This window comes from Sminthopsis crassicaudata, chromosome 2 (assembly GCF_048593235.1).
Source record: "Sminthopsis crassicaudata isolate SCR6 chromosome 2, ASM4859323v1, whole genome shotgun sequence".
NCBI lineage: Eukaryota > Metazoa > Chordata > Mammalia > Dasyuromorphia > Dasyuridae > Sminthopsis > Sminthopsis crassicaudata.
The window spans coordinates 607,035,173-607,048,175 of record NC_133618.1 but is presented as its reverse complement, the minus strand read 5'-3'; the positions used below and the strand labels follow the sequence as shown (position 1 = coordinate 607,048,175).

General features: G+C 36.8%; 1 protein-coding gene across 2 annotated transcripts in view; it reads right to left on the bottom strand.

The window, feature by feature from the left end:
* Positions 1-12,699, bottom strand: part of PDE6C (phosphodiesterase 6C) — a 78,368-nt gene extending 65,669 nt beyond the window's left edge. For both annotated transcript variants that reach the window (XM_074295905.1, XM_074295904.1), the window contains exons 1-4: positions 12,220-12,699; positions 4,428-4,580; positions 2,966-3,055; positions 524-664 (exon numbers count right to left, since the gene is read on the bottom strand). In XM_074295905.1, the coding sequence (XP_074152006.1) occupies positions 524-664; positions 2,966-3,055; positions 4,428-4,580; positions 12,220-12,699 (864 nt within the window). The remainder of the gene's footprint in view (positions 1-523; positions 665-2,965; positions 3,056-4,427; positions 4,581-12,219) is intronic.
* Between the last annotated feature and the right edge of the window lie 304 nt (positions 12,700-13,003).

Genomic DNA, 13,003 nt, shown 5'->3' with positions numbered 1-13,003 from the left:
CCTCAGGGAAAGGCTTGTCCAGACTGGATTTTGTTTACACGCTGAACAGAAATTAAGTTCCCAATTGGGTGGGGTCAGACCCAACCTAGATAATAAGCATGTACTTTGGAGGCTAGGAGAAATCTCATCACTCAGCCAAGTATTTCAGAAACTGAGTGACCTTTTCAGATGTTGGGCTTTAATAGAAAAAGCAAGATAAAAGAGTGGATCACAAATTAATAATTAGTTACTTAAATAATATTATAATATTAATTTCTCTCAGTAGACATGGGATTTAATTATTATGGATCACAAATAGGTGCACAACAAGTTCTTTATACTTTACCAAAAGCCCTCACAGATCCTATTTTTAAGGTTTTTTAATCACAACGCTAAGAGCTGCAATTTCACTTGAGACAATTAGTTGCACTCTATTTTTAGTTAGTTATTTAAATAGTGCAGGTGAATCAGGCATTTTCTATGATGAGTGTATGATTCACTGGAGACTTTAAGTGGGGAAAAAAATCAATGGAATGATGAAGACCTTTTCTTTGGTCATGTCCAGCAGGCCGATGGAGTATCTTTCACAGTTCAGATAGGCTCTAATGGTATATAGGGCTTTATGAAATTGCCGCTCAATATCTGTAAGTTCTTCAAATACTTTGTTGGCTGACCATAAAAGGACCTGTGAATAGTTGTAAGAAAAAAAGAGTGAAATATATAGTCCTTAGATAAAACATTAGAAAGATTATTATTTTTGTTGATATTTTATGAATATATATCCAACAGGCTCCTAATGTACCTAATTTTCCCTAAAATAGGAGTGAGAATGAATAATTAAAAATATATTGGAGGGACATCCTTCATGAACTGACCAAAAAAGGGACACAGTATTCTAACATGCAGAATTGTACCTACTGAAAATTTGAATCTATAAATTTCTGAATGCACATCATAAAGTAAGGGCAGGGTGAGCTAGTAAATGTCTTAGCTTTCCTGATCCCACACTTGGCACTCTATACATGTGTCATCTAGCCATACCTACTCTGCCCCCTTGCTCTAAAGTAAGTGGTGAGTAAAATAGCCATCATGGTTTCAAAAAGAATAGATCATAGCATACTAACTTATTTGCATTTATATATAGCAGGTAAATCAGAAGAATGGTTGCAAATATAAATTTACCTGTCCTTTAGCAAAGCCTTTGATAAAATCTCTCATGCTATTTTATGGAAAATGTGGAGAATGGTAGACAAGATGATAGGACAATTAGGAAGATTCTGAAACAGTTGAATAGATGAACCCAAATAATAGTTGTTAATGGTTCCTTATCATCTTGGAAAGAGATCTCTCATAGATGATCCCAGAAATCTGTGCATGGCCATACATAATTTAGAATTTTTATTCATGGTTTGGTTAAAGGCATAAATGGCATATTTATCAAATTTGTATCATATACACAGTTGAGAGAGAGTAGCTAATACACTGGACAACTAAGTTGTCCAAAAAAAGATTTTGACAAGATTGAGCATTGGGCTGACTCTGATAAGATATAGTTATATCATTATAAATGTAAAATTTTACTCAGGTTCAAAAAATCAATTTCCCAAGTACACAAAAAAGGAGGAAGGCAAAATAGGAGTTTGAAAAAGATCTTAGAGTTTTAGTGGACCATTAGTTCAATAGTATTATATGGATAATCAAAAGGTTCAAACTCAGAATATATGAAGAGAGGCATAGCATTTAGGACTGGGTAATAATAATATTATTAATGATATCTAACATTTATATAGTGCTTCAAGGTGTGTAAAGCAAGTTCCATAGATTATTTCATTTATAATAAACTTAATGTACTCTACCCATGTCAGGTAATAGCTAGAATATTGTGTTTGGTTCTGGATATAAAATTCCAGAAAGATTATCAGTTTATGTTGTTAGAAACATTTATTAAGCACCTGGGTATGTTCCAGGCATATGTGAAATGATGGATCTTCAAAGGCAAAAACAAAAAAAGTTCCTACCCTCAGACAACTCACAGTCTATTGAGAAAGGGGAAAAAATACATACATACATACATACATATATATATACACATATGTATATATATATATATATATATATATATATATATATATATATATATACACACACAAAAGATGTACAAAATAAATCCAAGGGATGGGAGAGGTTGTAATTGCCAGGGGATCAGGAAAGGTCTCATGTAAGAAGTGGCATTTGAGTTGAACTTTGAAGAAAACTAGACATTCTAAGAGATAAACATGAGAATAGGTGTTCCAAGGAAGGGGAAACAGCCTGGGAGCAAACTTTGGTGACCTCCTACTTTAATGAGCCTTTGACATTAATCACATAAACACACATACTCACATGCATGGACTCTGGATTCCCTCATTCCCTTCTTCCCTTTCTCTTTTTTCAGTTGAAGACAAGTTTAGTTTCAGAACTGCGCTTATCAAGTCTGTCTGCATTTTGTCACCATAATCCTTAAAACTAAAATCATAATAAGAAGAGAGCACCAGAACCAAGCACAAACTCAATCTTAAGGTTTGAAGCACCAGCAGAGGAAGTCAGCCATAGTGCCCAGTATCTGTGTGTTCCCATACCAGTGCTTGGTACAGCACCTAGCACACAGTAGACACTTGAAAATGTTAATTGACTATTTATATTCAACAGCTTCTCATTTATTCAAAAAGCCCAAGAGACTAGACTTCAGACCCCGAGTCAGATCATAATCAACAGAACCAAGTCTGGGAAGGGGAGTAGACAGACTGCTTATTGCACTTACTGCACAGCTACATCTTATCTACAAGGGTATAAACCTGCCTCAAGGATCTTAGTCTTAATACCCATGTCTATCCCCAAATCAAGTCTTGTCTCTGGGATTTTGGAGGAATTGAGGCTCATTGTCCTTTGTGTATGTTCTTCAGAATTGTTAGCAAAATATTGGTGACTGGTTTCATGATTCCTTTACCTGAGTTTTTCGAGTTTCAATACTGTGAAGATATGATAGGTGGTCCTGCCTTAGAACAAAAGAAACAAAACTGAGGTATTTGGAAAAAACCTACAAATAAAAAAAGAAAAGAAAAAAAATGTGAGTAGCCATTAGACTTATCTTTTTTCTTGGAAGGGTAGGGAAGATGGTCCATATATAGGGAATGTAGGTCCAATAAAGGAATTCCCTAAGTGGAAACTTTCTCCATTGATACAGATAGAACATTTGTTCAGTTGAATCCAACTCTTCATGATACCATTTGGGGCTTTCTTAACAAAGATACTAAAATGATTTGCCATTTCCTTCTCCAGATCATTTTATGAATGAGGAAACTGTAGCAAATAGGGCTAGGTGACTTGCCCACAGTAACATAACTACTGTCTGAAATTAGATTTTTATTTATGAAAGTGAGTCCACTGCACCATCCAGCTGCCCTACCTAAACCATTACTTATCTTTTTTTTTCCTTTTTTGAAATAATTTTTTGAATTACAAGTAAAAATAATTTTAAACATTCATTTAAAATTTTTTTGAGTTTCAAATTCTTTCCCACCCTCCTTTCCATTACCTCTTCCTGAGATGGTAAATAATTTAATATAGGTTATTCATATAAATCATATAAATGTATCTCCATATTAGTCATGTTATGAAAGAAAACATAGACCATTTAAAAAAAAATACATACAAAATTTTAAAAGTGAAAAATAGTATTCTTTAAGTTGCATTCATACTCCATCAATTCTTTCTCTGGAGATGGATAGCATTTTTCGTCATGAGTCTTAAAATTGTCTTGGATTATTATATTACTAAGAAGAACTAAGTCATTCACATCTGTACAAATATCATTGTACAAATACTGCTATTACCATATACAATATTTTCTTGGTTCTGCTTACTTTACTTTGTATCAGTGCATGTAAATCTTTCCAGGTTTTTCTGAAATTAGCCTGCTCATCATTTCTTATAGGATTATTGTGTATTCCATTATATAGCACAACTTGTTTAACCTTTCCTCAACTAATAGGCATTCCCTCAATTTCTAATTCTATGCCAACACAAAAAATTGGTGCTGTGAATATTTTTTACTTATGGATCCTTTCCCCTTTAAAAAAAAATCTCTTTGGCATACAGATTTAGAAGTGGTATTACTGGACCAAAGAGTATGGAGAGCTTGATCGTCCTTTGGGCACAGCAGACGATTGCTCATCTGTAACTTCTAGGCTTAGAACTGCCTGGGGTTCTGAGAAATGAAATGTCTTGCCCATGAACATGTGGCAAAGTCAGAACTCAAACTCAGCCTTCCTGACTCCCAGCTTGGCTCTTGCCATGCTGCCTTCCATCTTGAAACAAGAAGAATCAACTGAGAATAAAATCCTGTTTCTAATTCCTTTTGATTAAAAATGAAACCTATACCCGTTTCTTATCCCCATGCCTATCATTACCTCTTCATCCTGCTTAGTAAACTCAGGCTCGTTGATTTTGTTGATAGCCATCATAACAGCAAGAACCTCCTTGCCCATCACGATAGGCATTGCCAGCATGTTCTTAGTGGTGTAACCAGTTTGCTTATCCAGAAGGTCTGAAAAATGGCTGTTCTGAAATTTTAAAAAAAAATCATTCATTTATTAAAGTTGTTCACTCAGACCCATCCCTTACTTAAGGGCATTAATTAGTTCTGTGAAAACTTGAAATTAGATGCCTAATAATAGTAGAAATAATAGTGAGCTAATTTGTCACTCATCTACTTCCACAACCCTTAATGAGTGGAAGTTCCTCTCGCTTTGGGTGAGATTGGTTTTTTTGTTTGTTTTTTTTTTGTTTGTTTTGTTTGTTTGTTTTAACTACTCAGTTCCTCAACCTCTCTTCCTTTGGAAAAATGGTTTTCTTTTTAAATTAGAGTCTGAAAAACAATGGGAAGAAATATAGGAAGGCCTCACCTCCAACCCCATCCCAAGCCAGTTAGAGCCCACCTTCTTCCCTTTCCCTCAAGCCACTGATGACATTTATTCATTGCCTAGAGATATCGTGGTACAAGTTTCTCTTTCTAACATGGGGAGTTAAAAAAAAGTTCCTTTTTCAATTCTGATTACCCACTCATTAGGTAAGTGATTTTTAAAAATTCTGCAAAAAATTGCAGTTTTAAATTTATTGCTTCCCTTAACTGCCACCTAATTTCTCCTCTCCTGTTCAATTCAGCAATTGAATTCACACACATAGATTAGCAGGTTCTCACCTGCTCCTTTCCCCAAGAAGGCATGAGAGGAGCCAAAGAAATGCGAAAGGAAAAGAAGAGAAGGAAGAATAATTTCCTTGGAGCCTGTAGTGAGGATTGGGGATAGGACTGGTTAGCAATCCATCCTCTTCCAACACACCACAGACAATATCCATATGCTCAGTCCAGTTCTGGAGTCTGATACTGCTGATCTCCTAGATCTACCCCCCACTTCCATATGGGACAACTCCTTCTTCTCTGCCCCTGCCCCATGTTTACCAGCTTCTCTGATATCATTCCCTGAAAATCACTCAGAGTGGAAGGAGCTATTAGCCAAAGTTTGGGTCCATTAGACACAAGATCAAGGAAGAAATTCTCCAGAAGACCAAAAAGAGTACTTTTTGCCTGAGATGGATATATCCTTATTGTCAAGGGAAAGCAAGGAAGGTTTCCAGTATGTTTCATGGCTCTCTGTGGTGAAATTATGGAAGGAGATGAGCACAAGTCTCATGGGATAAATAAATTTTACAGGTTGTGATCTGCATGGTAAGGTTTAGCTATAAAGGATTGTGGGGAAGCTCAAATGAGAAAAATGTAAAGTACTTTGCAAGCCTCAAAACTTTGTATAAAGGCCAATTATTATTATGATGATATCTGATATCAAATCTAATAGTCTTGTCAATGCACCAAGCTGTAACACTTCTTGTACAGCTGTGAGCACTAATCACATTCTAAGTAGCTATTTTTCACTGACCTAAAAATTTCCTTAGTATTAATAATTATCAGTTTCAGAAAGGGTTAAATGGAAGCCATTCAAGATAATTCTCTAGTAAAAGAAGGACGAAAACTTGTAGGAGGCCATTCCAAGACCTGTCCATGTTACCAAGATTTTCTTTTTTTCCATGCCCTATTCTTCCTGTGCTCTCTTTTTGTGCTCATTAGAGATAGAATATATGTAGCTCTGCATTAGAAATATGTCATAATTCACATTAAGATCTGGGCCTCAGAGAATAATAATAAAGTAATAAAATTGTGAGACATCATTCGCAAATAGTTTTGAAGTTTGAGCTATTGATACAATAAAGGATAGAGACTAGATCTGTGATTTCATTAGTCTAGGGAACACATGGTTGAAGAGACTTTCTCTATAGCTATACCTTATTTTATTGTATTTTGTAGATACATTTATTTATTTATTCATTTTTATAAATTGAAGGTTTGTGTCACTCCTGCATTGAGTATGTCTATTGGCACCATTTTTCCAACATATGCTCACATCATATTTCTGTATCACATTTGGGTAATATTCACAATATCTCAAATTTTTTCATCATTCTATTTATTGTGGTATCTTTTATACTAGTGTAATTGTTTGGAACACTGTGAAGTACACCCATATAACATGGTGAGTTTAATTGTATGTATTCTGACTGTTGCACTGACTGCCTGTTCATCTCTCTCTCTTTCCTGGAGCCTCCCTATTCTCTGAGACACAACAATACTGAAATTAGGCTAAATAAAAGCTCTACAATGACTTCTAAATGTTCAAGTGAAAGGAAAAATCAATGAATGCAGCAAATTTCATTGTTATCTTAAGAAATTTCCACACAACATCCCAACCTTCTACAACCACCACCCTGATCTGTCAGCAGCCAACCACTCAAGGGAAGACCCTCCACTGACAAAAGGTTTACAACTTGTTGAAAGCTCAGGTGATGATTAATATTTTTAGCAATAAAATATTTTTAATTATGTTTCCTTTCTGTTGTGTCACCATATTTTATTGGTCCACACACCATCCTCAGATGTTGAAATGACACTTTTTTTAACAGTGGAAATTTGAAAAGAATAAAATACAGGAGCCCTTGAATACGAATTATATTGAGAGGTGATGGAGGATGGGGAACAGGAATAATATCTACTATTAAGCTAAACAAGATTATAAATTTGATTACACATATTGTTTTCTTTTCACATATTATTATTTTTGAGAGGCAGAATATCATAGTGGGCAGTGACAAAGCTGGCCTCGGATCCAGAAATACCTGATTTCAAGTCTTATTTTAAGTATCTTCTGGGTGGTGTTTCTCTAGTTAAATCACTTAACAGCTTAGTGTCCCTGGGCACCTTGGTAAGATTTGCATAAAATGCAGAGCAGTTGCTAATCTGAATTATAGAGGAAGTTTCCTCATTAGAAGCTTCTTATGACAGTGAAGAGACAGGTCTGGTCCAAACTATTTTATTTGGAGACACATGGTTTGATAGATCATATAGGCATTCTCCTCTAATGGGAATTTGCAGTACTTGGAGCACTGAGTTGAGGGTATTTTATAGTATGTAGACAACTTTAATTATTCTTTGACTTTTCTTATTAAGGAGAGACAAGGAAAACATGAATCCATGAAAACTATAGAGTATTTTTCAGTAGTTTTCATTTTCTTCCTCACTTGCCTTCATAACAAATTAAATTGATGAGAATTTTCAATCCTCTTCCTGTACCTGTTTGCCCCTTAGTGGAAGTGCTAATAAGCAATAAAATAATTAAAAGATAACTGGTGAATGGGAAAATGATTCCCAGCGCAGAAGGCCTCTTCACCCACCAGCAGAGGGGAATGGCTTTCAGAAATCTATATATGGAGCTCTTCAGTATCTGTCTCTAGAATAGGCAGTTTATGGAGTCTGTATAAAATTAACTATGTAATATTTTGTAGGTTTCATAGTAGTTTTATAGTAGTGTAGTGGATAGAGGGCCAGTCTGGGAATTGGGGAGGCTTACATTCAGGTCTTACCTTTGACAGAGACTAGTTAAATTCCCAGTTCCCCATGCAATTCTCTAATATAGTTGCTGATCTGTCTTGTTTTGGTTAACCTACACAAGACATTCCCGGCACTGAAGTTACAGGCTTGGATCCTGGCCCACTCCCCCCAAAAACCATCTACTTTGTTAACATTGACAAATTGACATCAAGTTCCTAATCTGTTGAAGGAGAGGACTTGGGCTAAGTCATCTATGGATTTTTTCTACTCTAAAATTTTTTTTTTATTTTGAGCCCAATAACATAGTATACTCTTCAATAAAGCCCTTTTAGAATCATGGAGTAAGTATCAGGAAGAAGAGAGACACTTCTGAGCCTTAGTTTCCTTGTCTGTCAGAGAGGAAGTTAGGACAAATACTTTTTAAAGGCTCATCCCAGAGTGAATTGTCTGAGGTTATATATCATTCTCTGTAACACCTGCTGTTCTGGTGGGCTGACAAGTGACCCAGGACAGAGGAATCCTAGACTGCAAAATGTGCTGACCATCCCCAGTGCACTTGTTCCCTGAACTTGAGAAACCACAGCTATTCATTATATAAAGGCAGCAGAAAGAAATAAACCAATGTTAAACAATAGTTCCTTTTTTCTTATTATTGAAAATTAAAAGAACCAAAAATCTTTTGACTTAGTGTTTACTTAATCCCAATGTTCTATTAATTGTGAGCAGTAATTCAGCTAGAGAAATTATAACTCATGTGAAAATGTTCACCTACATAATGACCCTGAGCAATAAATAAATAAATAAATAAAAAAGGCACTTTCTTGGGTCAGTTTCACCAGAGAGAAGGATATGAAAAAAATCACCCATGTGGCACCTTTCTTGATCTCTGCAGTCTTTTCCTAGGTAATCAGCTTCGTGAATTTAGAAGGATTATCCTTCCAGCCTGCCCAAGGCATGTCAGACGCAGCCCAACAGAGAAAGCATTTTTAATAGAAGTCCAGCACAAAGTAGTCCAGAAACAGAAATCCTTTTTATAAGATATTTTCTTTCTATATCATCTTAATGTACAATGCTAATGATAGTTTGTATTTATATTATTTCCTTTAAGAAGTTTTAATTGTATTATGTATATTATATGTAACTATTCTCTAGAAGGAGAAGAAAAGCAGCTGATTTTTGGAATTAGAAAGATCTATTAAAATTGGGATCTATATTAAAATTAACTATGTAGTATTTTGTAGGTTTCATAGTAGTTTTTATGGCAATATAGTGGATAGAGGGCCAGTCTGGGGATTGGGAAAGTTTACATTAAATGTGTGACAATAGGCAAAGTCTTTTAACCTCTCAGTGCCTCGGGAATGTCTATCCACATTGAGAAAAGATTTTTCTATGACTAGAAATTCCCCAGGCCAACAAAATAACATAACCAGATCCCTTCCTCTTCTTTCCCTAACAAAAATTCCTGTGATGTAGAGAAGTTTCAAACAAAATCACTTGTTTTTTAATTTTGTTCTAAATTCCATATGAAAATTGAGAAAATGAAAACCCTGAACCTTTATTTAACATCACACTATGGAACTTATTTTTAAATTCTATGTGCTCTAAGTAGTCTCTAGACAGAAGGATAGTGTTCATGAGTGAATATATTCAGTTAGACTGAAGGGACAGTTTCAGTGTTGGAGAAATAGAAAAACAATTTCAGAAGCATTAAAATAAAGAACAAATGTGTTATAAAGGAAAAAAAGAAAGAAATAAAAGGAGAATAGGAGCCACTTTAGTTGTTCAGTTACATCTGACTCATCATGAATGTATTTGGGGTTTTCTTAGCAGTGATACTAGAGTGCTTTGCCATTTCCTTCTCCAGCTTATTTTTCAGATGAGGAAGTTGAAATAAACATGATTAAGTGATTTACCCAGGATCACCCAGCTAGTATCAGTAGCCAGATTTCAACTCAAGAAGATGAGTCTTCCTGACTCCAGTTGACTCAGTACACTATTCATTGTATCACCTCAATGCCCTTAATAGGAGTCATAGACCTCGGTTCTAAGTCCCAATATACTATGGGACTTTGGAAAAACTGCTCAAATTTCTTTAGGCCTCCATATCTGCAAAATGGGACATTAGACCAAATGATCTCAAAGTCCCTTCAACTTCTTAATTCTATGGTTTTGTTAAAATTCATGCCTCTAAAAATAAATAATTTCTTAGTACTTCTTAATACTTAAATCTGAGTTGTTGTTTGTCCTTAGTTCTCAAAGAGAACCATGACGTGTGGAGAGGTGATTCCATGACATGCAAGTGAATTGGATTTAAGTGATGGAAGCCTGTGCAAGGTCACCTGCCTCACCTTCTCCTTCAGAGCCATCTGGGTCCAGTTGCCAGATATAGATCAGGATGACTGGAGCTGGCCCTGGATGAAATGGAAGGCCTTGGCCTTTTTAACCTAAGGTCTTCCACAGGTCTCAGTTTGACTGAGGTTGCACCCATTCAGATATTAAGGCTGGGTAGGAATTGAGACAAAGAATCTCCTCTTTCTCTTAGTCCAAGAAAAACAAACAAACATGAATCTGGAAGGGGAAGACTCTCTGGCCAAAACAGAAATGTCTGAGTCAATTAGGACCCAAACAATGACCACATGGGGCTTGGGCTAGGACTATTGGTGGCCAATTAGAATCAGATTGGTTTTGGTTTAAAGCTTGGTTCTTAAAAAAGAACTCTAGCTAGTAAACCCCAGTATTTTTAGTACTCAACCTAGGACTCTTGAACTATAAAGAAAAAGAAGGTAATAGATATACCAGGACTTCTTAAGCTTTTTCCACTTGTGACCCTTTTTGTCCAAGAAATGGTTTTTTTTGTTTTTTGTTTTTTCTGAGACAATTGAGGTTAAATGACTTGCCCAGGGTGACACAGCCAAGAAGTGTTAAGTGTCTGAGGTAAAATTTGAACTCAGGTCCTCCTGACTTCAGGGCTGGCACTCTGTCCACTGTACCTGCACTGTCAAAGAAATTTTTAAGCAGCCCTTTCTCAAAACTGAGTGGAGGGGGCAGCTAGGTGGCAGCTAGGTGGCGCAGTGGATAGAGCACCAGCCTTGAATTCAGGAGGACCAGAGTTCAAATCTGGTTTCAGACACTTAACACTTCCTAGCTGTGTGACCCTGGACAAGTTACTTAACCTAACCTCAAAAAAAAAAAAAAAAAAAAAAAGTGGAGCAGCAGCTCTCTGGTGGCATTTGTTGGCATTTCCTGGCATTCATGCATGCACAGTACAAAGTGCACATGTTGCATGTTTAGAACCAAGGCTGCAAGGAAGTTGGGGATACAATAAGCGCAAGCACTGTCAGAAACACCTTGTACTCATTAGGTGTTTTATTAATTATTGGTCATTGCACATTCAGAAACCTTTTACTATTGCCAAATTTTTCTCAACCCCCACATTCATGATTTAAGAACCTTTGATCTAGACCATTCTGTTGGTAGCCATCACAAGCAAACTTAAACCCTTCAGTCACTTTGGGAACACACTCTAATTTATAATAATCCTGTCACAGAGGCAAACTTCTCTCACATTGGGGAATAATCTCTACTTGCCTACCCCAACACTCTCCTTTGCAGAACTCTCCCTCCAAAAGAGGTCTCACAAAAGACCATCTCACTTCAAGAATTTCTTCTACCAGAATCATGTTTACAGATCAGAACCAGTGCTGGCTACAATTTCCACAAGCACCAGAGACAATCTTCTCTCCCAGAAGAGTGTTTTTTCTCAGGAAAATAAAAAACAAACAAACAAACAACTCAGATTTGTTTTTTGAGACACCTTTCCTCTTCATTGGATAACGTTTCCTTAGCTTGCCCCATGGAATCCCCAGTCTGGCATCATGGAGGATTTCATAAAACAAACAACCAATCACTTTATGCTCGACCCTGAGGAAAAATAAGTGAATAAATCTACTAGGAAGAACTAATAATACATTTGAAGGAAACAATCTGCCAACCACAGAAGCTATAGGATGTGGTCTGAATAAACCCTCAAGAGGCTCCAAGTTGCTCCCTATCAGATAATAGCAAACAGATGTAACAAATACAAGAGGAGGTATCAGTTACCGGCCCCATCCCTACTCAGGTGCAGCTAATTAGGGTTCGCCCTGCAAGAACTACTTTATGACTAATAGGAATGAGTCCCTAATCTGTAAGTTTTGCTTTTCTATGAGACTTTTCCCCGAAAATAAGTACTCTTCCCCCACTCACTCTATGCTCAGGTCACCTACCTTGGTCACATCCGGAATATTAAAGGATTTTTTAGTATGAGCAACCCAACCCACAATCCCGTTTTCTAGAGGAAAAACAACTTCTTTGTCAGGAGACACAAGGTTGTCCTCTAGCTTAGAGGTCGGGGTGACATCCAGCAGCCGCGACGCCACCTCTGGAATTCCATTGCGCGATCGGCAAATGAACATGCTACAGCGGTCTGCGGAGAGCAATTGGGACAGCCTCTGGAGATTCTTGTGCACCACTGCCTCCATGCTGGCTGCTTCATCTTGGACCTTCTGCAGCAACTCAAAGAGCAAAGCTGATTCTTCCACTTGAGTCATCTCACTGAAGGATGTATTGTCCTTGATGGGAACTGGGCTGCTTTTGAAGACTTTTCCCAGCACCTCTGCCCTCAGCTTCTTGTCAAAATACTCCTTTGCAAACTGAGGGTTGTTTCCTAAGTATTTCTCCACTTCTTCCTTGGTGATCTCACCCATTTTGTCTTTGCTTTTTTTCTTCTTGCCTCTTTAGAATCGAATTGAATATGAAACAGTAACAGCAAGGGGATAAAATAGTAACAACTACTGAGGAAGGGATGAAAGATTTGTACCACTTCCCAGGGGATTCATCTTGCAACAGCTCCCCAACCTTCTGAAAGCCCAGAGCAGTGACAGAAGGTCCTGGCTTAGCATACTCTTAGCAGGGTAGCCTGGAAGCTGTGACTTTGTTGTTCAGGACACTAAGCCCTATAAGCACAATTAGCTCCTAAATCCTGCGAATCGTTTGAGCATCTTAGACCAA